Here is a 27,794-nt window from a genome sequence, read left to right on the forward strand (position 1 = left end):
AGCTTCAATAGGATCTCGCTAGCTCGTGCTTGGCTCTGCCCACCTCCTTACTTTTTCTGCCCACTATGACTCATTTGTTCCCATTGGAAATGACAGACTATGGTCTATCTTTGTTTAGTTTTAAAAAATCTTTGGTACAGCTGTGCAGATCTGCCAACCAAACGCAACACTGCGTTCACTTTCGAAACCGAATATTATGATCGAACACAAAACAAAATAACTATGACCAGCCTTTTGTCGTTGTTCTCTAGCAATCATGTGTTTCCATCAAATTGACTTGTTGCTGATCCCCGCTTCTCCTTCCTATCTATGGGAACTTGCATGCATCAACCAAACACGTGGTGGACAATGTTAATTGGCAGGTGGAATTACGTCCAAGGAGGTTGCAAGGTGAAAGTGGGAGGCGGGATGAGGTCGGTCCAGTATAGTCCAATGAGGTTGCGGGGTGAGCCCAACATGAACAACACAGAGTTTTTTTTTAACTCTCTTTGAGAATACGCTACAGAGGCTTGAGAACAATGGCGTGATGGCGTTGTACACAATGTTGTATTTTGGCTCGGGAGTGCTTCTTTCAAAACTACTGGCTGAAATTATACAAAACATCCAGAAAATCTCTTTAATCATTCTAACACTTTGAAGGTGGGTATGGTCATACATTTTCCATGTCTATGGCTTCATTCTGATGAAAGATCTTTCCCTGATATAACATCTGACTGTTGCCCTTTCAATAGGTCACCTGTTCGAACTCCAGTAACTGTACACGTCTATCCCTTCCCAGTGTTTTTATACAAGTCTATGCACCTTTGGAGAGTAGTCTTCACAGCACAACCAAACTTCAAATGCATTTCATATTTCAATAAAAATTTTACAATCAATATTTATGTATATCAACAACAAAAAATCTAAATTGCAAAACATAAACACTAGAAATTATATTGATTCTGCAGGTGAAAGATAATCATTAAAAACAGGTCTCAGTCACTTTACTTTGCTATTACACAAATTCAAGACTAATTATAGTGCCAGTCAGTTTGTGCTATCATGCCAACTCCTTCTCATGCCACGTTTGGCTCGACAATGAGCAATGGAGTTGGCATTATCGCGCAAACAGACTGGCACTGAAACAAGTCTTGAAGTTGACAGATGTGTGCATTATCTGTCAAACAGCAGAACACAATAACATACTTTAATATTGAACCACTTCTTGATCAAATATCCCTCTCCTACGATTAACATCTTAACTGGCCATATTACATTAACCGAACAACATAAAAAACATCACTGTAAAAGTAGATGCACTAACAAGGCTTATTGCCCAGTTGAAGCGCAGGACAAAGGCCAAATAATCTTAGCTGCCTGTGTGTTCAAACAGTGCTGTATCGACATGGAGTCTGGAGATACTTTAACAGGTCAGTTGGCATTAGTGATGGGGACTTGGCGACTTTGGCAGATTATTCGGTCTTTGGTTTATTTAGGCATTTAGCAGTGCCATTCTTCTCCATGAAGTCCCTCAGCTTGGTGGGGTAGTCGGTCATGACCCCTGTGGCTCCCAGGTCAAAGGCTCTCTTAAAGTCCTTCTCGTCGTTCAGCACCCACACATAAACCTGGAATTAAACAAATATGAGCACGAGCAGAGAACATTATACAACGTGACTGTGATGAAAGCGATTGATAGCAGTTTTGTCAGAATGGCCTTACTTGTATTCCCCTTGCTGTTAGGTGATTGAACAGAGCTCTTCTCATCAGCAGGCTGCATGAGAAACAGTTTTTAGACCCTGATGAATGAACCTCATCATTTATAATACATATCACCTGTTCTGGACCACAGCTACAGACAACCACTGATCAGAAGTCTAAATGTAATGCTGTGCGAGCTCCTTCTGAAGGGTGCAATGGAGCAGTTGTTCCATGTGGAGGATACAGTAATCTCAGACTATTACACTTACGTATCTGCCAGCCAGGTGATGACACGCTGACTCCTGGTCATCTTATCAGGATCCCTCATAAGATGTCTGTGGAATCACGCAAACAACACAGGCAATACATAAGTGAAAATTAAGGAATCAAAACCACAATTTACCTAACTTTAGGATTCAGGTATTTCAACAGGTCAAACCTCTTTAAAGGGATAGTGCGAAATGCTGCCGCATAAGCCGTTTTTTCTACTTACCGAGAGTCAAATTAACTCGATACCATTTGTATGTCTCTGCGTCCAGTATGAAGGAAGTTAGAGGTAGTTCTGCGAGCCAATGCTAACTAGCGTTAGCACAATGACTTGAAGTCTACAGGTACACTAGCAGTACCCATGAGTTCATCTGGCTCTGGGTAAGAAGAAACATTGACACAATCTCACAGTATCCCTTTAAAGGGCCCCTCCGGTGAACAAAAAGGAAAAAGAAAAAAATGGCTAGCTTATAACAAACCACATAGTGGCCTCAACTCAATCTCTGCTTACGTCCAAATTCAGCTGCTTGAAATGGAAAGGCATAACCTGTTGTTCCAGATAACAAGAGAGGGAGGAGAGCCAGTGGATAGAGAGAACATGAGGCTATTGTGAGGGGAGGTAGGGCTCCACTTATCTTACAATAAGATACTTGATTAAATGTTACTGGTTAGAATCATTGATTGCATTTATGATTGTAAAATACTCTGCTTAATATAGTAGTTTGGTTAAAACGTTTGCAAGCTTTGCAAGAAGAACAATTTCCCTAATTATCCTGTTTACACAGACATCTGACAATCAAGTTGACTTTCTGCATTTTTTCCATCAAGTCCCATCAGGCAAAATAAATGTTCTTAAACAGTGACCATACAATTTTTGGGAAGCCTATTTGATTCCGAGTTCGGACATGTAAAGTTAGTATTTGTAAACACTTTTTTTGAACTCACTTCACTCGAGCCAATGAGGGAAGCTCCTGCTGCTCATGATAGCACATGTGCAGATCAAATACACTGCAGGAACTCCGATTAAGGTGTTTACAATAATTAATTAGGGTGTTTCCTACTAATTTGAAAGAGAGCAAAACAAAAACGGGTGTTTTAAAATGGGTTTATGCTAGGTATGCAAATTTATATTTTGCTGTTGACTAGCTGACCCTCCTTAACCGGTTAATAAACGGTTAAATTTGTTCCAAACAGTAAAATGATGTGACAGCAGAAAATACTACGCATGCATACACAGAACAAATGTTTCATTAAGAGCTTAATTGAAACATACAACAATAGCGAGCATATCGTCTCACAGCCAAAAGGCTATATTATAGAACATGGAACTCCTGTAATTAAAGCAGCCAATGTAAAACCACATTTTCAATAATTTGCCAAAATGAAATTCGAGGGGAAACAGCATTCTAAAAAGCGGACCTGATGCGAGCGGTTCCATATGTGACGGAGATGAAAATCTGTTAGAAAATTAGAAAGAGGGGGAATCTAACGATGCAACAACTATGATGTGTTGATAATATGACTAATAATAATAATAATAATAATAATAAGCCATTTAGCAGACGCTTTTATCCAAAGCGACTTAGACTAGGATTGTGCCATTGGCTTCTGGACAACTAATGTTGATATGAAAACCAATAGAAGAGGAGAGAAATGCTAGTTTAAAGGGCATATTTTATGAACTTTTATGTATTTAGGGGAACCCAATTGAGACCAGTGTCTCATTTTCAATGGTGCCCTGAGGACAAAAATTGCATCAATAATACAAATATAAAAAAACTACAAGACAGCTATAAATACATTACATCAGGTTATTACAACAAGTTATATTAATCAACTGCACACTTAAGTGAACTCATTTAACAGTTTTAAACTGCCCTATCGGCACCAGGGAATCCAGGTGTAATTTGTTTTGTAAGGTATTCCATAACTGTGGTGCATTAAAACTAAAGGCGGATTTACCAAACTTTGTGGGGACAAGCAGGACCTCAAGAGTTAACCAACCCTGCAAACGGGCTTGGTATCTCATATTTTTATACACTGAACAAAAATATGAACGCAACATGTGAAGTGTTGGTCCCATGTGTCATGAACTGAAACAAAAGCTCCCAGATATTTTCTATATGCACAAAAAGCTTATTTCTCTCAAATGTTGTGCACATATTGTTTACATCCCTGTTAGTGAGCATTTCTCCTTTGCCAAGATAATCCATCCACCTGACAGGTGTGGCATATCAAGAAGATGATTAAACAGCATGATCATTACACAGGTACACCTTGTGCTGGGGACAATAAAAGGTCACTCTAAAATGTGCAGTTTTGTCACACAACACAATGCCACAGATGTCTCAAGTTGAGGGGGAGTGTACAATTGGCATGCTGACTGCAGGAATGTCCACCAGAGCTGTCACCAAAGAATTGAATGTTAATTTCTTTACCATAAGCCGCCTCCAACGTCGTTTTAGAGAATTTGGCAGTACGTACAACCGGCCTCACAATCGTGTGTACGAGCGGTTTGCTGATGTGGACAGGGGGCCTCCCGAGTGGCGGAGCGGTCTAAGGCACTGCATCGCAGTGCTAGAGGCGTTACTACAGACCCGGGTTCATTCCCGGGCTGTGCCACAACCGGCCGTGGCCGGGAGTCCCATAGGACTGTGCACAATTGGCCCAGCGTCGTCCAGGTTAGGGGAGGGTTTGGCCGGTGGGGCTTTCTTGGCTCATCGCGCTCTAGCGATTCCTGGTGGCGAGCCGGGTGCCTGCAGCCAGTTGAAGTGTGTTTCAACCGACACATTGGTGCGGCTGGCTTCCGGGTTAAGCTGGCGGGTGTTAAGGAGCGCGGTTAGGCAGGTCATGTTTCGGAGGACGGATGACTCCACCTTCGCCTCTCCTGAGCCTGTTGGGGAGTTGCAGCAATGAGACAAGATCGAAAATTGGGGAGAAAAAGGGGGGTAAAATACAACAACAAAATTATATATATATATATATATATATATATATATATATATATATATATATATATATATATATATATATATATATATATATATATATATATATACACACAGTACCAGTCAAAAGTTTGGACACACCCACTCATTCAAGGGTTTTCTTTATTTTTACTATTTGCTACATTGTAGAATAATAATGAAGACATCAAAACTATGAAATAACACATGGAATCATGTAGTAACCAAAAAAGTGTTAAACAAATCAAAATATGAGATTTTTCAAAGTAGCCACCCTTTGCCTTGATGACAGCTTTGCACACTCTCGGCATTCTCTCAACCAACTTCATGAGGTAGTCACCTGGAATGCATTTCAATTAACAGGTGTGCCTTGTTAAAAGTTAATTTGTGGAATTTCTTAATGCGTTTGAGCCAATCAGTTGTGTTGTGACAAGGTAGGGGTGGTATACAGAAGATAGCCCTATTTGGTAAAAGACCAAGTCCATATTATGGCAAGAACAGCTCAAATAAGCAAAGAGTAATGACAGTCCATCATTACTTTAAGACATGAAGGTCAGTCAATACAGAAAATGTCAAGAACTTTGAAAGTTTCTTCAAGTGCAGTCGCAAAAACCATCAAGCGCTATGATGAAACTGGCTCTCATGAGGACCGCCACAGGAAAGGAAGACCCAGAGTTACCTCTGCTGCAGAGGATAAGTTCATTACAGTTACCTGCCTCAGAAATTGCAGCCCAAATAAATGCTTCACAGGAGTTCAAGTCACAGACATCTCAACATCAACTGTTCAGAGGAGACTGTGTGAATCAGGCCTTCATGGTCGAATTGCTGCAAAGAAACCACTACTAAAGGACACCAATAATAAGAAGAGACTTGCTTGGGCCAAGAAACACGAGCAATGGACATTAGACCGGTGGAAATCTGTCCTTTGGTCTGATAAGTCCAAATTTGAGATTTTTGGTTCCAACCACCGTGTCTTTGTGAGAAGCAGAGCAGGTGAACGGATGATCTCCGCATGTGTGGTTCCCACCGTAAAGCATGGAGGAGGTGGTGTGATGGTGTGGGGGGTGCTTTTCTGGTGACACTGTCTGTGATTTATTTAGAATTCAAGGCACACTTCACCAGCATGGCTACCACAGCATTCTGCAGCGATACGCCATCCCATCTGGTTTGCGCTTAGTGGGACTATCATTTGTTTTTCAACAGAACAATGACCCAACACACCTCCATGCTGTGTAAGGGCTATTTTACCAAGAAGGAGAGTGATGGAGTGCTGCATCAGATGACCTGGCCTCCACAATCACCCAACCTCAACCCAATTGAGATGGTTTGGGATGAGTTGGACCGCAGAGTGAAGGAAAAGCAGCCAACAAGTGCTCAGCATATGTGGGAACTCCTTCAAGACTGTTGGAAAAGCATTCCAGGTGAAGCTGGTTGAGAATGCCAAGAGTGTGCAAAGCTGTCATCAAGGCAAAGGGTGGCTACTTTGAAAAATCTCAAATATAAAATATATTTTGATTTGTTTAACACTTTTTTGGTTACTACATGATTCCATGTGTTTTTTCAAAGTTTTGATGTCTACACTATTATTCTACAATGTAGAAAATAGTTAAAATAAAGAAAAACTCTTCAATGAGTAGGTGTGTCCAAACTTTTGACTGGTACTGTATATACAAAAAATAAGTTGTGAACAGAGTGCCCCATGGCGGCTGAGGGGTTATGGCAGGCATAAGCTACGGACAACGAACGCAATTGAATTTGATCGATATCAATTTGAATGCACAAAGCTACCGTAACGAGATACTAAGGCCCATTGTTGTGCCATTCATCCGCCGCCATCACCTCATGTTTCAGCATGATAATGCACGGCCCCATGTCGCAAGGATCTGTACAGAATTTCTGGAAGCTGAAAATGTCCCAGTTCTTCCATGGCCTGCATCCTCACCAGACATGTCACCTATTGACCATGTTTGGGATGCTCTGGATCGACAGCGTTCCAGTTCCTGCCAATATCCAGCAACTACGCACAGCCACTGAAGAGGAAAGGGACAACATTCCACAAGCCACAATCAACAGTCTGATCAACTCTATGTGAAGGAGATGTGTCGCGCTGCATGAGGCAAATGGTGGTCACACTAGAAAATGACTGGTTTTCTGATACACGCACCTACCTTTTTTTATTTTAAAGGTATCTGTGACCAACAGATGCAGATCTGTATTCCCAGTCATGCGAAATCTATAGATATGGGCCCAATGTATTTATTTAAATTATTTCTAGACCTATCTGCTGTCTTTGATACTGTGAACCATCAGATCCTCCTCTCCACCCTCTCCGAGTTGGGCATCTCCGGCGCTTCTCACTCTTGGATTGCGTCCTACCTGACAGGTCGCTCCTACCAGGTGGCGTGGTGAGAATCTGTCTCCGCACCACGTGCTCTCACCACTGGTGTCTCCCAGGGCTCAGTTCTAGGCCCTCTTCTATTCTCTCTATACACCAAGTCACTTGGCTCTGTCATATCCTCACATGGTCTCTCCTATCATTGCTACGCAGACGACAATTAATTTTCTCCTTTCCCCCTTCTGATAACCAGGTGGCGAATCGCATCTCTGCATGTCTGGCAGACATATCAGTATGGATGTCGGATCACCACCTCAAGCTGAACCTCGGCAAGACGGAGCTGCTCTTCCTCCCGGGGAAGGACTGCCCGCTCCATGATCTCGCCATCACGGTTGACAACTCCATCGTGTCCTCCTCCCAGAGTGCAAAGAACCTTGACGTGACCCTTGACAACACCCTGTCATTCTCCGCTAACATCAAAGCGGTGACCCGATCCTGCAGGTTCATGCTCTACAACATTCGCAGAGTACGACCCTACCTTACACAGAAAGCGGCACAGGTCCTAATCCAGGCACTTGTCATCTCCCGTCTGGATTACTGCAACTCGCTGTTGGCTGGGCTCCCTGCCTGTGCCATTAAACCCCTACAACTTATCCAGAACGCTGCAGCCCATCTGGTGTTCAACCTTCCCAAGTTCTCTCATGTCACCCCGCTCCTCCGCACACTCCACTGGCTTCCAGTTGAGGCTCGCATCTACTACAAAACCACGGTGCTTGCCTATGGAGCTGTGAGGGGAACGGCACCTCCTTACCTTCAGGCTCTGATCAGACCCTACACCCAAACGAGGGCACTACATTCATCCACCTCTGGCCTGCTAGCCTCCCTACCTCTACGGAAGCACAGTTCCCGCTCAGCCCAGTCAAATCTATTCGCTGCTCTGGCACCCCAATGGTGGAACAAGCTCCCCCACGACGCCAGGACAGCGGAGTCACTGACCACCTTCCGGAGACACTTGAAACCCTACCTCTTTAAAGAATACCTGGAATAGTATAAAAGTAATCCTTCTCCCCCCCCCCCAAAAAAAAAAAGTGGTTGTCCCACTGGCTATCATAAGTTGAATGCACCAATTTGTAAGTCGCTCTGGATAAGACCGTCTGCTAAATGATGTAAATGTAAATGTAATTGACTGAACTGTAACTCAGTAAAATCTTTGAAATTGTTGCATGTTGCGTTTATATTTCTGTTCAGTATATTTCAACAGGGAAGTGAGGTATGTTGGAAGCTTGTGGAGCAGAGCTTTGCAAACAAGAAGGGAGTAATGAAGTGATCTACAGGACTTTAGTGAGGTCCAGCCGACCTTCTGATACAAGATGCAGTGATTAGTATTAAAACTGTCACCTGTAATAAAGCAAAGGGTGCTATGGTAGCGGGCATCCAAAGGTTTAAAAGTAGTGGCTGCTGCATTCTGGTAAATGGTGTCAGCATAGTCAAGAACTGGCAGGAAAGTTGACTGTACAATCTACTTCCTGCTGTTCATGGAGAGGCAAGATATATGTCTAAAAAAGAAGTCCACTTTAAATCTTAGCTTTTAAACTAGCTTATCAGTATGTTTTTTAAACGTTAGATATTTATCAATCGAAATGCCCAGATATTTATAGGCGGGAGCCCGCTCGATGAGAGAACCATCCAATGAGTGAATATGTAGCCCATCGGAGACATTTTTCCATGAATTACAGAAAATATATTTAGTTTTGCCCGCATTAAGTACAAGTTTTACATCACGTGTCAAACACGGAGGGCTGAGTGTCTGCGGGTTTTTGCTCCTCTCTTGTACTTGATTGATTAATTAAAGGTCACTAATTAGTAAGGAACTCCCCTCACTTGGTTGTCTAGGTCTTAATTGAAAGGAAAAAACAAAAACCAGTAGAAACTAGGCCCTCCATTGAATGAGTTTAACACCCCTGTTTTAAATCAACAAGGGGTTTCTGAACAAATAAAGATTTCAGCTCTAACATAACTTGGTCAACAGTTGGTGCAATGGCATATGTAACCGTATCGTCCTCATTATGATTTAATACATAGACCAATATTATTTACAGTGCCTTGCAAAAGTATTCATCCCCCTTGGCATTTTTCCTATTTTGCTGCATTACAACCTGTAATTTAAATGTATTTTTATTTGGATTTCATGTAATGGACATACACAAAAGTCAAAATTGGTGAAGTGAAAAAAAAAAAATATTTTCAAATAAATTCTAAAAAATAAATAACGGAAAAGTGGTGCGTGCATATGTATTCACCCCCTTTGCTATGAAGCCCCTAAATAAGATCTGGTGCAAACAATTACCTTCAGAAGTCACATAATTAGTTAAATTAAGTCCGCTTGTGTGCAATCTAAGTGTCACATGATCTGTCAAATGATCTCAGTATATCTACACCTGTTCTGAAAGGCCCCAGAGTCTGCAACACCACTAAGCAAGGGGCACCACCAAACAAGCGGCACCATGAAGACCAAGGAACTCTTCAAAACAGGTCAGGGACAAAGTTTTGGAGAAGTACAGATCAGGGTTGGGTTATAAAAAAAATATCTGAAACTTTGAACATCCCACGGAGCACCATTAAATCCATTATAGAAAAAAATTGAAAGAATTTGGCACCACAACAAACCTACCAAGAGAAGGCCACCCACCAAAACTCACGGACCAGGCAAGGAGGGCATTAATCACAGCGGCAACAAAGAGACCAAAGATAACCCTGAAGGGGCTGCAAAGCTCCACAGCGGAGATTGGAGTATCTGTCCATAGGACCACTTTAAGCCATACACTCCACAGAGCTGGGCTTTACAGAAGAGTGGCCAGAAAAATGCCATTGCTTAAATAAATAAATAAGTAAACACGTTTGGTGTTCGCCAAACGCCATGTGGGAGACTCCCCAAACATATGGAAGAAGGTACTCTGGCCAGATGAGTCTAAAATTGGGCATTTTGGCCATCAAGGAAAACGCTATGTCTGGCGCAAACCCAACACCTCTCATCACCCCGAGAACACCATCCCCACAGTGAAGCATGGTGGTGGCAGCATCATGCTGTGGGGATGTTTTTCATCGGCAGGGACGGGGAAACTGGTCAGAATTAAAGGAATGATGGATGGCGCTAAATACAGGGAAATTCTTGAGGGAAACCTGTTTCAGTCTTCCAGAGATTTGAGACTGGGACGGCGGTTCACCTTCCAGCAGGACAATGACCCTAAGCATACTGCTAAAGCAACACTCAAGTGGTTTAAGGGGAAACATTTAAATGTCTTGGAATGGCCTAGTCAAAACCCAGACCTCAATCCAGTTGAGAATCTGTGGTATGACTTAAAGATTGCTGTACACCAGCGGAACCCATTCAACTTGAAGGAGCTGGAGCAGTTTTGCCTTGAAGAATGGGTAAAAATCCCAGTGGCTAGATGTGCCAAGCTTATAGAGACATACCCCAAGAGACTTGCAGCTGTAATTGCTGCAAAAGGTGGCTCTACAAAGTATTGACTTTGGGGGGGGGGGGGGGCTAGTTATGCACGCTCAAGGTTTCAGTTTTTTTGTCTTATTTCTTGTTTGTTTCACAAGAAAAAATATTTTGCATCTTCAAAGTGGTAGGCATGTTGTGTAAATCAAATGATACAAACCCCCCCAAAATCCATTTTAATTCCAGGTTGTAAGGCAATAAAATAGGAAAAATGCCAAGGGGGGTGAATACTTTCGCAAGGTCCCAAAATCGACCCCTGCGGTACACCTTTCGTAATATAGACAAAATATATTTTGTAATATGTGTGTCTTGTCTGTCAAATAGTTCTTAAACCATTTGCAAGAGTCCTTATCTCTGCCCATTTCAGACAGTTTTTGAATGAGAAGGGAATGCTCAATGTAGTGGAATGGCTTGGAAAGGTCTATAAATAAGGCAGCACAATATTTTTAATGATCTAGGCAATTTAACAATCTAAAACAACCACAGTAGCTGAAACAGTGCTACGTACAGATCTAAAACCAAAACTATGCTTATTTAGAATAGAGTGAGAAGTTAAAAAAAGTTATTAACTGGGAGTTGGTCAAGGATTATAATACTATGGTTAGGCAAAATAACTTGGAGATTGGGCAGTAATTACCTAAATCAGACGGACCTCTCTGCCTTTATGTAGGGGGAGGACATGTGCCGCTCTCCAAACCTTAGGGATAACACCAGTAGCAATTGTCAAGTTAAAAATACAGGTTAAAGGTTCAACAATGAACGGGGCTGAGAGCTGTAGTAAGAAGAGGTCAAGTGAACCAGCCCCTGTGGATTTCTTTCCATAGATCTTTAGCAAGGCGCTTAATCATAGACATCATATCCAATTGGCTCGTTCATCCCCCCTCCTCTCTCCTGTAACTATTCCCCAGGTTGTTGCTGTAAATGAGAATGTGTTCTCAGTCAAATTACCTGGTAAAATAAGGGTAAAATAAACCAATAAAAATATGAAGAAGTCTTTATAAAATAATTGCCTCCGTGTTTCTATAGTCAGATTTTGGCTAGGCTACTTTGAAGCAAGGTAAGACATGCCTCATAATATGATGTCAAACGTCCAGGTTTCAAACAATTAAAGTACACAGTACCAGTCAAAAGTTTGGACAAACCTACTCATTCAAGGGATTTTCTTTATTTTTTACTATTTTCTACATTGTAGAATAATACTGAAGACATTAAATAAGCAAAGAGAAACGACAGTCCATCATTACTTTAAGACATGAAGGTCTGTCAGAAGGAACATTTAAGAACTTTTCAAGTTTCTTCAAGTGCAGTCGCAAAAACCATCAAGCACTATGATGAAACTGGCTCTCATGAGGACCACCACAGGAATGGAAGACCCAGAGTTACCTCTGCTGCAGAGGACAAGTTCATTAGAGTTACCAGCCTCAGAAATTGCAGCCCAAATAAATGCTTCACTGAGTTCAAGTAACAGACAACTCTCAACATCAACTGTTCAGAGGAGACTGTGTGAATAATAATATAATAAATAATAATATGCCATTTAGCAGACGCTTTTATCCAAAGCGACTTACAGTCATGCGTGCATACATTTTTTTTTTTTTTGTGTATGGGTGGTCCCGGGGATCGAACCCACTACCTTAGCGTTACAAGCGCCGTGCTCTACCAGCTGAGCTACAGAGGACCACAGGCCTTCATGGTCAAATTGCTGCAAATAAACCACTACTAAAGGACACCAATAATAAGAAGAGACTTGCTTGGGCCAAGAAACACGAGCAATGGACATTAGACCGGTAGAAATGTGTCCTTTGGTCTGGAGTCCAAATTGGAGATTTTTGGTTCCAACCGCCGTGTCTTTGTGAGACGCGGTGTGGGTGAACGGATGATCTCCGCATGTGTATTTCCCACTGTAAATCATGGAGGAGGAGGTGTTATGGTGTGGGGGTGCTTTGCTGGTGACACTGATTTATTTAGAATTCAAGGCACACTTAACCAGCATGGCTACCACAGCATTCTGTAGCGATACGCCATCCCATCTGGTTTGGGCTTAGTGGGATTATCATTTGTTTTTCAACAGGACAATGACCCAACACACCTCCAGGCTGTGTAAGGGCTATTTTACCAAGAAGGAGAGTGATGGAGTGCTGCATCAGATGACCTGGCCTCCACAATCCCCCGACCTCAACCAAATTGAGATGGTTTGGGATGAGTCGGACCGCAGAGTGAAGGAAAAGCAGCCAACAAGTGCTCAGAATATGTGGGAACTCCTTCAAAACTGTTGGAAAAGCATTCCAGGTGAAGCTGGTTGAGAGAATGCCAAGTGTGCAAAGCTGTCATCAAGGCAAAGGGTGGCTATTTGAAGAATCTCAAATATATTTTCATTTGTTAAACACTTTTTTGGTTACTACATGATTCCATATGTTATTTCATAGTTTTGATGTCTTCACTATTATTCTACAATGTAAAAAATAGTAAAAATAAAGAAAAACCCTTGAATGAGTAGGTGTGTCCAAACTTTTAATAATAATAATAATAAATAAGCCTTTTATCCAAAGCGTGCATACATTTTTGTGTATGGGTGGTCCCGGGGATCGAACCCACTACCTTGGTGTTACAAGCGCTGTGCTCTACCAGCTGAGCTACTGTACATTTTCAAAATGCATACTGCCTCCAGCTCAGATCGCAAGGTGGTTACAAGCTGATAGCCTGCCTACCGTATTGCCTATACACCCGAATGGCGAATGGAGGATGCGCTTCAATTAGGAGTTGAGAAATTAAAATAGTAGCAATAGAAAGCAGGAATCCTCTTTTCAAACTTTGTTTTTAACACACGATTGCATTTAGAATTGTTGCACAATGACTGGGCTTATAAGAACACGTTTCACTACAGCAGCAACCAGCGGTTTGAAGAGCTGTAGCTTTCGCTGTCCAAATTATGCAAATTAACCTACAGTGAGGGAAAAAAGTATTTGATCCCCTGCTGATTTTGTACGTTTGCCCACTGACAAAGAAATGAGTCTATAATTTTAATGGTAGGTTTATTTGAACAGTGAGAGACAGAATAACAACAAAGAAATACAGAAAAACGCATGTCAAAAATGTTATAAATTGATTTGCATTTGAATGAGGGAAATAAGTATTTGACCCCTCTGCAAAACATGACTTAGTTCTTGGTGGCAAAACCCTTGTTGGCAATCACAGAGGTCAGACGTTTCTTGTAGTTGGCCACCAGGTTTGCACACATCTCTGGAGGGATTTTGTCCCACTCCTCTTTGCAGATCTTCTCCAAGTCATTAAGGTTTCGAGGCTGACGTTTGGCAACTCGAACCTTCAGCTCCCTCCACAGATTTTCGATGGGATTAAGGTCTGGAGACTGGCTAGGCCACTCCAGGACCTTAATGTGCTTCTACTTGAACCGCTCATTTGTTGCCTTGGCCGTGTGTTTTGGGTCATTGTCATGCTGGAATACCCATCCACGACCCATTTTCAATGCCCTGGCTGAGGGAAGGAGGTTCTCACCCAAGATTTGACGATACATGGCCCCGTCCATCGTCCCTTTGATGCGATGAAGTTGTCCTGTCCCCTTAGCAGAAAAACACCCCCAAAGCATAATGTTTCCACCTCCATGTTTGACGGTGGGGATGGTGTTCTTGGGGTCATAGGCAGCATTCCTCCTCCTCCAAACACGGCGAGTTGAGTTGATGCCAAAGAGCTCCATTTTGGTCTCATCTGACCACAACACTTTCACCCAGTTCTCCTCTGAATCATTCAGATGTTCATTGGCAAATTTCAGACGGGCATGTATATGTGCTTTCTTGAGCAGGGGGACCTTGCGGGCACTGCAGGATTTCAGTCCTTCACGACGTAGTGTGTTACCAATTATTTTCTTGGTGACTATGGTCCCAGCTGCCTTGAGATCATTGATAAGATCCTCCCGTGTAGTTCTGGGCTGATTCCTCACCGTTCTCATGATCACTGCAACTCCACAAGGTGAGATCTTGCATGGAACCCCAGGCTGAGGGAGATTGACAGTTCTTTTGTGTTTCTTCCATTTGCGAATAATCGCACCAACTGTTGTCACCTTCTCACCAAGCTGCTTGGCGATGGTCTTGTAGCCCATTCCAGCCTTGTGTAGGTCTACAATCTTGTCCCTGACATCCTTGGAGAGCTCTTTGGTCTTGGCCATGGTGGAGAGTTTGGAATCTGATTGATTGATTGCTTCTGTGGACAGGTGTCTTTTATACAGGTAACAAGCTGAGATTAGGAGCACTCCCTTTAAGAGTGTGCTCCTAATCTCAGCTCGTTACCTGTATAAAAGACACCTGGGAGCCAGAAATCTTTCTGATTGAGAGGGGGTACTTATTTCCCTCACAAGAAACGTCTGACCTCTGTGATTGCCAACAAGGGTTTTGCCACCAAGTACTAAGTCATGTTTTGCAGAGGGGTCAAATACTTATTTCCCTCATTAAAATGCAAATCAATTTATAACATTTTTTACATGCGTTTTTCTGGATTTTTTTGTTGTTATTCTGTCTCTCACTGTTCAAATAAACCTACCATTAAAATTATAGATTGATCATTTCTTTGTCAGTGGGCAAACGTACAAAATCAGCAGGGGATCAAATACTTTTTTCCCCTCACTGTACACACCGAAAAGCATGAACAGTCAAATGTATTTTCTGTGGCTAACCGATTAACGGTTAACCGTCAACATCCCTAGTTTATGCATTCTTCGATTATGACCTTAGGCTGATGAAGATAATCAGTGTAAGGTGTTTATATGAGTATTGCCATAATCATCTTAATATCAAATTATTAGTGTGCATCAGACCCTTTGACTTTTTCCACATTTTGTTAAGTTACAGCCTTATTTTAAAATGGATTCAAAAAAAGACTATCCTCAGCAATCTACACACAATACCCCATAATGACAAAGTGAAAACAGGTTTAGACATTTTTGCTAATTTATTAAATAAAAACTGAAATACCTTATTTACATAAGTATTCAGACCCTTTGCTATGAGACTCGAAATTGAGCTCAGGTGCATCCTTTCATTGATCATCCTTGAGATGTTTCTACAACTTGATTGGAGTCCACCTATGGTAAATTCAATTGATTGGACATGATTTGGAAAGGCACACACCTGTCTATATAAGGTCCCACAGTTGACAGTGCATCTCAGAGCACAGATCTGGGGAAGGGTACCAACACATTTCTGCAGCATTGAAGGTCCCCAAGAACACAGAGGCCTCCATCATTCTTAAATGGAAGAAGTTTGGAACCACAAAGACTCTTCCTAGACCTGTCCGCCCGGCCAAACTGAGCAATCGGGGGAGAAGGGCCTTGGTCAGGGAGGTGACGAAGAACCCGATGGTCACTCTGATAGAGCTCCAGAGTTCCTCTGTGGAGATGGGAGAACCTTCCAGAAGGACAACCATCTCTGCAGCACTCTACCAGTCAGGCCTTTATGGTAGAGTGGCCAGACGGAAGCCACTCCTCAATAAAAGGCACATGACAGCCCGCTTGGAGTTTGCCAAAAGGCACCTAAAGACTCTCAGACCATGAGAAACAAGATCCTCTGGTCTCACGAAACCAAGATTGAACTCTTTGGCCTGAATGCCAAGCGTCACGTCTGGAGGAAACCTTGCACCATCCCTACAGTGAAGCATGGCGTTGCAGTGCGGTCGTGTACTCTTGTGTGTCCGTGTAAATAGCCAGTTTTTTTCATTTTTTGTCTTTTGTTGTTTATATTTCCCCTATCACACTTTTCATCCTTCTACTAAATATACTTTCCTGCAACCCGCATCACTCAATGTGGAACGGATTCTATTACTTATTTCCCTTTTATCTAGAATATCCAGTTGAAACTAGCTAGCAACTTGCTATTAGCCACCGTTAGCGGTTTTCACCCAGAACATCAGATTTTCTGCCGGAATAACTGAATCACTGGACCTTAACACCGGATCGCAACCAGCTAGCCGCAACCGAATGGATGTTGCTGTTGGCTAATCACCACTGCCCCCGAAGCAAGCACCAGTTAGCCTTGAGCTAGCCTCGAGCCAGGCCCATATCCTGGCTAACTACCTGTCTACCGGACGGGAGTAGCCAGCTAACTAGCTACTTGCTATTAGCCACCGTTAGCGGTTTTTTTCACCATTGTCCGTGGCCTGCACTACCTACCAGCCAGCTCTAGCCTGGACTATTATCGGCCATTCTGCACAGCGTGTTATCGACAAAGAACATATCGTATTTTCTGCCGGAATCACTGAATCACTGGACCTTTAACACTGGATATTCGCAATTAGCTAGCTGCAACCTAATGGATGTTGTGGATGGCTAATCAGCCTTGAGCTAGCCTCGAGTCAGGCCCATCTCCCGGCTATCTACCTCTCTGTCAACCGGACGGGAGCTCCTAGTGTCGACACGGAGCCCCACCGATCCATCACGACTGGTGTGCCGACGTAATCGTCTGTGGTTTCAACAGGCTTCCCGTTGCGACGACCACAAAGATCCATCTGCTAGCACCGGCCCGCTAGTACACGCAATTCAACAGCCGTGCTTCCTGATCGCCTGTGCTGTAGCACCAATTCAAACTGCTCTTGGACTCACATTGCTGTTCACTGGACTTTATGATCACTCAGCTGCACAGCTGACGCCTGCTGGACTGTTCCTTTACACGGTACCCCATCCTGTTTATCTGTTTAGCCTTAGCCCAAACTTTCATCGCCATTACCAGTTGTTGTCTTAGCTCTGTCGAATAACACCTGTGATTGCTTTATGCCTCTCTCCCATGTCAATATGCCTTGCCTATTGCTGTTCCAGTTAGTTCTTATTAGAGCCCCAAGTCCCTCTCAAACTGCCTCAAATAGCTCCTTTGTTCCACCCCCCATACACGCGGAGACCGGCTCAATCGGTGCCTCCAGTGATGCTCTCTCTTTCATTGTTACCCAATGCTTAGGTTTACCTCCACTGTACTCATATCCTTCCATATCCTTGTCTGTACATAATGCCCTGAATCTATTCTACAACGCACGGAAATCTGCACCTTTTATTCTCTGTACCCAATGCACTAGAAGACCAGTTCTTAAAGCCTTTAGCCGTATCCTTATTCTACTCCTCCTCTGTTCCTCTGGTGATGTAGAGGTTAACCCAGGCCCTGCAGCCCCCAATATCACTCCTACTCCCCAGGCGCTATCATTTGTTGACTTCTGTAACCGTAAAAGCCTTGGCTTTTTGCATGTTAACATCCGAAGCCTCCTCCCTAAGTTTGAGTTATTCACTGCGTTAGCACACTCCGCCAACCCTGATGTTCTAGCAGTGTCTGAATCCTGGCTTAGGAAGGCCACCAAAAATTCAGAAATGTCCATTCCCAACTACAACATTTTCTGTCTAGATAGAACTGCCAAAGGGGGTGGAGTTGCAATATACTGTAGAGATAGCCTGTAGAGCTCTATCATACTATCCAGGTCTGTGCCCAAACAGATTGAGCTCCTACTTCTAAAAATCCACCTTTCCAGAGATAAGTCTCTCACTGTTGCCGCTTGCTACAGACCCCCCTCAGCCCCCAGCTGTGCCCTGGACACCATATGTGAATTGATTGCCCCCCATCTATCCTCAGAGTTCGTACTGCTTGGTGACCTAAACTGGGATATGCTTAACACCCCGGCCATCCTACAATCCAAACTAGATGCCCTCAATCTCACACAAATTATCAAGGAACCTACCAGGTACAACCTGACTAACTTACCCTCTAAATACACCTCCGCTGTCTTTAACAAGAATCTCAGCAATCACTGCCTTATTGCCTGCGTCCGTAACGGGTCCGCGGTCAAATCACTGTCAAACGCTCCCTAAAACACTTTAGCGAGCAGGCCTTCCTAATTGACCTGGCCCAGGTATCCTGGATGGATATCGATCTCATTCCGTCAGTAGAGGAGGCCTGGTTGTTCTTTAAAAGTGCTTTCCTCTCAATCTTAAATAAGCATGCCCCATTCAAAAAATTCAGAACTAAGAACAGATATAGCCCCTGGTTCTCCTCAGACTTGACTGCCCTTGACCAGAACAAAAACATCCTGTGGCGTACTGCATTAGCATCGAATAGCCCCCGCGATATGCAACTTTTCAGGGAAGTTTGGAACCAATATACACAAGCAGTTAGGAAAGCAAAGGCTAGCTTTTTCAAACAGAAATTTGCATCCTGTAGCACTAACTCCAAAAAGTTTTGGGACACTGTAAAGTCCATGGAGAATAAGAGCACCTCCTCCCAGCTGCCCACTGCACTGAGGCTAGGAAACACTATCACCACAGATAAATCTACAATAATCAAGAATTTCAACAAGCATTTTTCTACGGCTGGCCATGCTTTCCACCTGGCTACCACTACCCCGGCCACCAGCTCTGCACCCTCCGCTGCAAATTGCCCATGCCCCCCCGATTCTCCTTCACACAAATTCAGACAGCTGATGTTCTGAAAGAGCTGCAAAATCTGGACCACTACAAATCATCTGGGCTAGACAATCTGGACCCTTTCTTTCTAAAATTAGCAGCCGAAATTGTCGCAACCCCTATTACTAGCCTATTCAACCTCTCTTTCGTAACGTCTGAGATCCCCAGAGATTGGAAAGCTGCCGCGGTCATCCCCCTCTTCAAAGGGGGTGACACTCTAGATCCAAACTGTTACAGACCTATATCCATCCTGCCCTGCCTTTCGAAAGTTTTTGAAAGCAAAGTTAACAAACAGATCACCGACCATTTCGAATCCCACCGTACCTTCTCAGCTATGCAATCCGGTTTCCGAGCTGGTCATGGGTGCAACTCAGCCATGCTCAAGGTCCTAAACAATATTATAACCGCGATCGATAATAGACAGTACTGTGCAGCCATCTTCATCGACCTGGCCAAGGCTTTCAACTCTGTCAACCACCGCATTCTTATTGGCAGACTAAATAGCCTTGGTTTCTCTAATGACTGCCTCGCCTGGTTCACCAACTACTTCTCAGATAGAGTTCAATGTGTCAAATCGGAGGGCCTGTTGTCTGGACCTATTGCAGTCTCTATGGGGGTGCCACAGGGTTCAATTCTCGGGCCGACTCTTTTCTCTGTGTATATCAATGATGTCGCTCTTGCTGCTGGTGACTCTCAGATCCACCTCTACGCAGACGACACCATTTTGTATACATCTGGCCCTTCATTGGACACTGTGTTAACAAACCTCCAAACGAGCTTCAATGCCATACAACACTCCTTCCGTAGCCTCCAACTGCTCTTAAACACTAGTAAAACTAAATGCATGCTCTTCAATCGAACGCTGCTGGCACCCGCCCACCCGACTAGAATCACTACTCTCGGCGGGTCTGACCTAGAGTATGTGGACAACTACAAATACCTAGGTGTCTGGTTAGACTGTAAACTCTCCTTCCAGACTCACATTAAGCATCTCCAATCCAAAGTTAAATCTAGAATCGGCTTCCTATTTCGCAACAAAGCCTCCTTCACTCATGCTGCCAAAAATGCCCTCGTTAAACGGACTATCCTACCGATCCATGACTTTGGCGATGTCATTTACAAAATAGCCTCCAACACTCTACTCAGCAAATTGGATGTAGTCTATCACAGTGCCATCCGTTTTGTCACCAAAGCCCCATATTCTACCCACCACTGTGACCTGTACACTCTTGTTGGCTGGTCCTCACTACATATTCATCACCAAACCCACTGGCTCCAGGTCATCTATAAATCACTGCTAGGCAAATCCCCGCCTTATCTTAGCTCATTGGTCACCATAGCAACACCCACCCGTAGTATGCGCTCCAGCAGGTATATCTCACTGGTCATCCCCAAAGCCAACACCTCCTTTGGCCGCCATTCCTTCAGTTCTCTGCTGCCAATGACTGGAACGAACTGCAAAAATCTCAGAAGCTGGAGACTCTTATCTCCCTCACTAACTTTAAGCATTAGTTGTCAGAGCACTTTACCGATCACTGCACCTGTACACAGCCCATCTGAAATTAGCCCACCCAACTACCTCATCCCCATATTGTTATTTATTTTGCTCATTTGCACCCCAGTATCTCTATTAGCACATCATCTCTTGCACATCTATCATTCCAGTGTTAATACTAAATTGTAATTATTTTGCACTCTGGCCTATTTATTGCCTTACCTCCATAACTTTTTGCACATTTGCACACACTGTATATATATTTTCTGTTGTATTTTCTTGACTTTATGTTTTGTTTACCCCATATGTAACTCTGTGTTGTTGTTTTTTTATCGCACTGCTTTGCTTTATCTTGGCCAGGTCGCAGTTGTAAATGAGAACTTGTTCTCAACTGGTTTACCTGGTTAAATAAAGGTGAAATATATATATATTTTTTAATGGTGGTGGTGGCGGCATCATCTGTGGGGATGTTTTTCAGCGGCAGGGACTGGAAGACTAGTTAGGAATGAGAGAAAGATGTACGGAGCAATGTACAGAGAGATCCTTGATGAAAACCTGCTCCAGAGCGTTCAGGACCTCAGACTGGAGCGAAGGTTCACCTTCCAACAGGACAACGACCCTAAGCTCAAAACCAAGACAACACAGGAGTGGCTTCGGGACAGGTCTCTGAATGTCCTTGAGTGACCCAGCCAGAGCCCAGACTTGAACCCAATCGAACATCTCTGGAGAGACAAGAAAATAGCTGTGCAGCAACACTCCCTATCCAACCTGACAGAGCTTGAGGATCTGCAGAGAAGAATGGGAGAAACTCCCCAAATACAGGTGTGCTAAGCTTGTAGCGTCATACCCAAGAAGACTCAAGGCTGTAATCGCTGCCAAAGGTGCTTCAACAAAGTACTGAGTAAAGGGTCTGAATACTTATGTAAACGTAATATTTCAGTTTTTAGTTTTTAATACATTTGGAAACCTTTCTAAAAACCTGTTTTTGCTTTGTCATTATCGTATATTGTGTGTGGATTGATGAGGGAAAAAAACAATTGTATACATTTTAGAATAAGGCTGTAATGTAACAAAATGTGGAAAAAGTCAAGGGGTCTGAATACTTTCCGAATGCACTGTATATGACATGGATATTATCATATAAAAGGCTACCAGATCAGTGTCAATGACTATTAATGCAGCAACTAGATTGTCAGTAGACATATGGCATCTTGTATTCCTCCTGACCATCGCTTTCTATAATACCATCTCTGACTTCGATCTCGCGCTCTTAAATGCCCCTTGCTCCAAAGAAAATGGGGAGTCATCTCATTATTAGCTCCGTGGCGTATTCTTTTACTCGTGTCATACAAACACTAGAACCAAGGAGGATAGGTGTTACATTAAAATGATGGCCTAAGCTAAGTTAAAAGTGTGTGTCTGGGTGTTGCATACTTAGTGACGACAGAGGGCATGGGGATCTCCAGGAACTGCTCTTTGAAGGGCACAAAGGGCAGGAGGCCGGTGTAGAAGAGCCCCAACAGCATTAGAACCCTGCGCATGCTGAACAGCACTGGGATACGAGGGTTCTACAACACAGAGAGAAAAGTAGGTGGTGGTGATGAATACAAGTCCGCAATCCAGCTTTCCTAGTATGACAAAGAACTGGGTCCTCCTATGTGCTAAAAGGTTCTTCCTAAACGGCCATCATAAAAACTTGTAAATATAATTTGCAAGTTTGTGTTGATCAAGGTAAATATTATCAAACATAAACAGAAGAAATCATTATACAAGGCAATTAGCCTTTGGTTACCTCCTTGTAACACTTCTGCACAATCTGGTTGCTAGAGTTGCCCCAAACAGTGAGGTGTTCTCTGTCATACTTCACGACCAGCTCTGAGACCTGCAGAACAAACAAGTTCACAACCCACAACAACGACAACCATTTGATGAGAACACTTATCCCATCACACAATCAAAGCACCCACTTCTTTCCTGAAATGTCTAACCCCAGGGCACACACAGACAGACACACCTTCTTGATAAGTGTGTCATTGTTGACCTTGATGTCGATGTTGACAGGGGTCTTAGGGAAGGCCTCGAACACGTCCCTGAGGAGAGGCATGATTTTGTCCTCCCCTCCCTCACAGACGCATTCTGCAGACACACACAAGGAAAATTGAGGACACAGCCACACCTGCCAAAGCAGCACGTACTACATACAAACAGTGATACTCACCTCTCTGGAAAGTCACACCAAGCTTGCACAGGTAAGGAGGCAGATCCTGTAGAGAACAAACATAGTAGACACATTTGATCATGCATATCCCTTTTATTGTTGTCACGATACCAGAAAGTAAGGTAGCAAAATAATCAAAGAATGAGGCGGGCTTAATTACTTGGAAAAAACAGCCTTATGATGTCACATTTGTTTATTTTCCAAGCTATAGCACACAATATTTTACAAAATTACGTTTTAAAGGACCATAGAGTTTAGTCTGCTTCGTGTCCTCTTATGCCAAGGAGAATCTGGTATCGTATTATTGCGATACAGGTATCGCGACAACACTAATCCCTTTAGATGTATTATTTGGTCAAAAGTCTGATTAAAATTGACAGGATCTATTCTAATAGGGAGATAAATGCAACAAAAGACTGGGGAGTAGAATTATATGAAAGCTGAGTTCAAGACCTGGAAAGAGGCGTCTAAAATTGCCCAAGAGGAAGAAATGGAGGGACCTTGTGGAGGCCTTACAGACCACTTGCCGCAATGAGGCCTAGGTAAAGTATGTAGGCTAAGTTTTTATATGGCTGTTGAGAAGCCAACCTTGCGATACTCACGGCGTAGGCCACGTCAGAGATCAGGGCGCTGACGCCAGTCGACCTCTCCAGGTTGGCATCATGTGACACGACCACCTGCTCGTCCTTGGTCATGTGACAGTCCAGCTCCAGCATGTCGGTGCCAAGGTCCACTGCACTGGACACATGTAAAGGAGGCAATCACACATACACACATACCACACCAGCAGGAAGTTGAGGATCGCATCAACAAATCTAGACAGGGTAAACTCACACACACACACGTAATGGACATCACGCTGCTTGCTGAACAGTACATCTTCCTCCCCAACTGGGATTTATCGTGTGTCCTCTGTCTTGCAAACACACATGACCGCCCTCTTGACAATGCCATAGCCAACTACACCACCACAACGCTAGCAAGTCGATGGCACAGATGTTGGCATGTCAAGCTGAGGAGTGAGGTTAACCAATTCAACTTGGTTACCCACACTTCAAAATGGCTCCTACTAAGTGGTGTGTATTCATGGATGCCAAGGGAAGCCAGGCTTCCCCCAAAAAAAATTACCAACGGAAAAAAAACTATAAATAAAGCATCTTCCGTCTCTCTGTGTTTCATAATTTTCCTTCAACGCGCAAGAGGCTGAATGCATCTCACCGGACAAAGCATCCGAGCGAGCGAAACAGCGCCCCCTCTGTCTCTGTATGTGTAGTGTAGCCCATCTATCTGATGCTGTCTGGTCACGACGTTTTTGCCGCCCGTAGCATTGAATGCAAGGGAAGCCAGCGAGCATTTGGCCTCCCTTGATAAAAAATATATAAAATAATAGCCAAATCAGCTCAATTGTGAATGGTCCTGGCGCACCAAAAATAAATGTGAAGGGAAGCCAGTTTGGATTTGAATTCACACCAATCACATCAAAACCACAACGTAATTGACAGAAAACTTGAATTGATACATCTCGTGTCGTTTTCCTCCGGTGGCTAGCTAGCTAGCTAATATTGGCCCTTTCTGAAATTAGCCGTGGATGGAGATAGGGATTTGGATTTATGGTTTTACTTAATTCACCGTACTGGCCAATGATTTTAAATGGCGATTCTGATCCAACCATAAATTCATACATTGTGCCCCTGGCCTGAGAGGACGGAAGTTCAATATGCAAAGATTTGTTTCTACTTGCACGCGCACACACAGATAAATCAGAACCATGGACAGCCACATCATATTTACATTGCATTCAGAAAGTATTCAGAACCCTTCACTTTTTCCACATTTTGTTACGTTACAGCCTTACTCTAAAATGGATTACACTTTTTAAAATCCTCAATCTACACACAACACCCCATAATGACAAAGCGAAAACAGGTTTTTAGAAATGTTTGCAAATGTATTACAAATACAAAACTGAAATACCTTATTTATATAAGTATTCAGACCCTTTGCTATGAGACTTAAAATTGAGCTCAGGTGCATCCTGTTTCCATTGATCATACTTGAGATGTTTCTACAACTTGATTGGAGTCCACCTATGGTAAATTTAATTGATTGAAAAAGGCACATACCTGTCTATATAAGGTCCTACAGTTGACATTGCGTCTCAGAGCAAAAACCAAGCAATGAGTTGGAAGGATTTGTCCGTAGCGCTCCAACACAGGATTGTGTCGAGGCACAGATCTGGGGAAGGCTACCAAAAAAAGAAAGGCCTTGGTCAGGGAGGTGACCAAGGACCCGATGGTTACTGACAGAGCTCCTGAGTTCCTCTGTGGAGAAGGGAGAACCTTCCAGAACGACAACCATCTCTGCAGCACGCCACCAATCAAGCCTTTATGGTAGAGTGGCCAGTTGGATGCCACTCCTCAGTAAAAGGCACATGACAGCCCGCTTGGAGTTTGCCAAAAGGCAGCTAAAGGACTCTCAGACCATGAGAAACAAGATTCTCTGGTCTGATGAAACCAAGATTGAACTCTTTGGCCTGAATGCCAAGCGTCACGCCTGGAGGAAACCTGGCACCATCCCTACGGTGAAGCATGGTGGCAGCATCATGCTGTGGGGATGTTTATCAATGGCAGGGACTGTGAGACTAATCAGGATCGAGGGAAAGATGAAAGGAGCAAAGTACAGAGAGATCCTTGATGATAACCTGCTCTACAGCGCTCAGGACCTCAGACTGGGGCTAAGGTTCACCTTCCAACAGGACAACGGCCCTAAGCAAACAGCCAAGACAATGCAGGAGTGGCTTCGGGACAAGTCTCTGAATGTCCTTGAGTGGCCCAGCCAGAGCCCGACCTTGAACCCAATCTCTCTGGAGAGACCTGAATATAGCTGTGCAGTGACGCTCCCTATCCAACCTGACAGAGTTTGAGGATCTGCAGAGAAGAATGGGAGAAACTCCCCAAATACAGGTGTGCTAAGCTTGTAGCGTCATACCCAAGAAGACTCAAGGCTGTAATCGCTGCCAAAGGTGCTTCAACAAAGTACTGAGTAAAGGGTCTGAATACTTATGTAAATGTGATATCTGTTTTTTATTTACATTTCTAAAAACCTGTTTTTGCTTTGTCATTATGGGGTATTGTGTGTAGATTGATGAGGGGGGGAAAACAATTTCATCAATTTTAAAATAAGGCTGTAACGTAACAAAATGTGGAAAAAGTCAAGGGGTCTGAATACTTCCCGAATGCACTGTATATCACAGTGGCAAGGCATATGAACTAACAGGTTATCAAATCAAATGGCCACATGCGCCGAATACAACAGGTGTAGACATTACAGTGAAATGCTTACTTACAGCCCTTAACCAACAATGCATTTGCTTGGCTTCCCCAATGATTTTACCCACGCACCGCTACTGATCCTACTTGAACAAGGTTGGTGTCATGTCATTATGGAAAAATATGGTCTGTGATCTGTCAGTTGCAACATCCACACATAGTACATGATAAAGCATTCCAGCACAACGACGTGACATGATTTATACAATTGAGTCTAGACTACTTTTACACACAATCATCCTCTACTAGTTATAAAACAAACTTGATGATATGAGTAATTTTGGCAAGCTGAATAGTCCATTCAGCAGAAGTATATTTTACCCATAAGGACATCCGGTCCCATCTGCCTACTTCCTCCATTGAGAGTGTAGGTTTATCATCAATTCGGTTCCATGTGATATCATCTGCTTATGGCATTGCTTGCTGTTAATCTGGATATTTAGCCTAATCCTCCTGTGTTGGCCTATGTAAAACATGACATGATGCAGCTCGAGTCAATGGGAGGATATGGACTTGACTCACTGCTTGAAAGCTGCCATGGTGTTCTCCAGGTTTTCGCCTGCCCCTGCAAATACAGACATGACAGAGAGGAGTTCATGAATTAGAGGTGCCTGAAACTGAGTTGGTGTGAGGCAAGTTAGCAAGATGTCTTGAGGAACAACACTGCCTTTTGTAGTTTCAGTTTCATGAATGTGTCATGAATGGATGAAGCAAGATTGCAACACTAACCTCCACGATGGGATATGTGTCTGCTTAGGAATGGCTCTCTCTTCCGCCGATGCAGAAGTGTTGGGCATTTCAATAACAAGGCAGAGGTGAGCACATACCCCATCACCGTAGACAACACGTAGACAGCAGCACACATCTCTGATTCTCCTTTAGCTCAACTGGGAAGGTAACATGCATGATCAAGCATAGCTATACTAGCAAATACTGATAAGTCACCATGATTCAGCTTTAATATGTAGGTCAGATTACATTTTTAAAAATGCACACGTTCATACTGCTGTACAGTAGCCCAATATTGGACTAAAGGTGCCTGTTACTGCTTAGTCCAAGGACCTTACATGTTCTGTTTGGAAGCCAAAGCAGCCAAATACTCAATCTAAACGTGAATCGATTCTCAATTGCGGTACAGTTCTAAAAACATATCACATCAAAATCATTTCATAAATACAAAACACACACTTACTGTACACTGTTTTAACCGGTTTCAACACAGTTGCAGCTGACAGTATTTTTCAGTGACACGTTTGCGGCGTCTGTCTTCCGTGTCCAGACAGGTGTTCGGAGACGCATATAGCTAATTAGCACAGGTAGTTCACTCCGTCTTCCGTCTGTTTTCCGTAAACCAAGCGTTGTAACATGGAAATATGGCCGTGTGGGAACCATAACCCTATAAAAAGGTGTGTATCAATTTAACCTTTTGTTTTTTGAAAATTATTTCTCGTCGATATGAAAAATAAGGTCCTTATGCTTCCAAACCGTACCGCAAGCGATGCGTTTATAATGTTCAGACCCTAATGTTTGACCCTTAACCCTAGGATGCATAGTAAACATGA

General features: G+C 43.3%; 1 protein-coding gene across 1 annotated transcript; it reads right to left on the reverse strand.

Moving 5' to 3' along the window:
- Window positions 1–602: 602 nt before the first annotated feature.
- On the reverse strand, window positions 603–27,571 carry LOC311102269 (lysophospholipase D GDPD1-like). The gene is made up of 11 exons (XM_084143553.1): window positions 27,425–27,571; window positions 26,962–27,119; window positions 26,755–26,797; window positions 23,506–23,641; window positions 22,904–22,949; window positions 22,700–22,821; window positions 22,478–22,567; window positions 22,120–22,253; window positions 1,947–2,012; window positions 1,699–1,750; window positions 603–1,604 (listed from the first exon to the last, which is right to left on the reverse strand). Exons 2-11 carry the CDS (start codon window positions 27,095–27,097, stop codon window positions 1,452–1,454), a joined length of 978 nt encoding a protein of 325 aa, XP_083999679.1. The 5' UTR covers window positions 27,098–27,119; window positions 27,425–27,571; the 3' UTR covers window positions 603–1,451.
- Window positions 27,572–27,794: the final 223 nt, after the last annotated feature.

Source organism: Coregonus lavaretus (assembly GCF_964263955.1).
Source record: "Coregonus lavaretus genome assembly, chromosome: 26".
NCBI classification, from domain to species: domain Eukaryota; kingdom Metazoa; phylum Chordata; class Actinopteri; order Salmoniformes; family Salmonidae; genus Coregonus; species Coregonus lavaretus.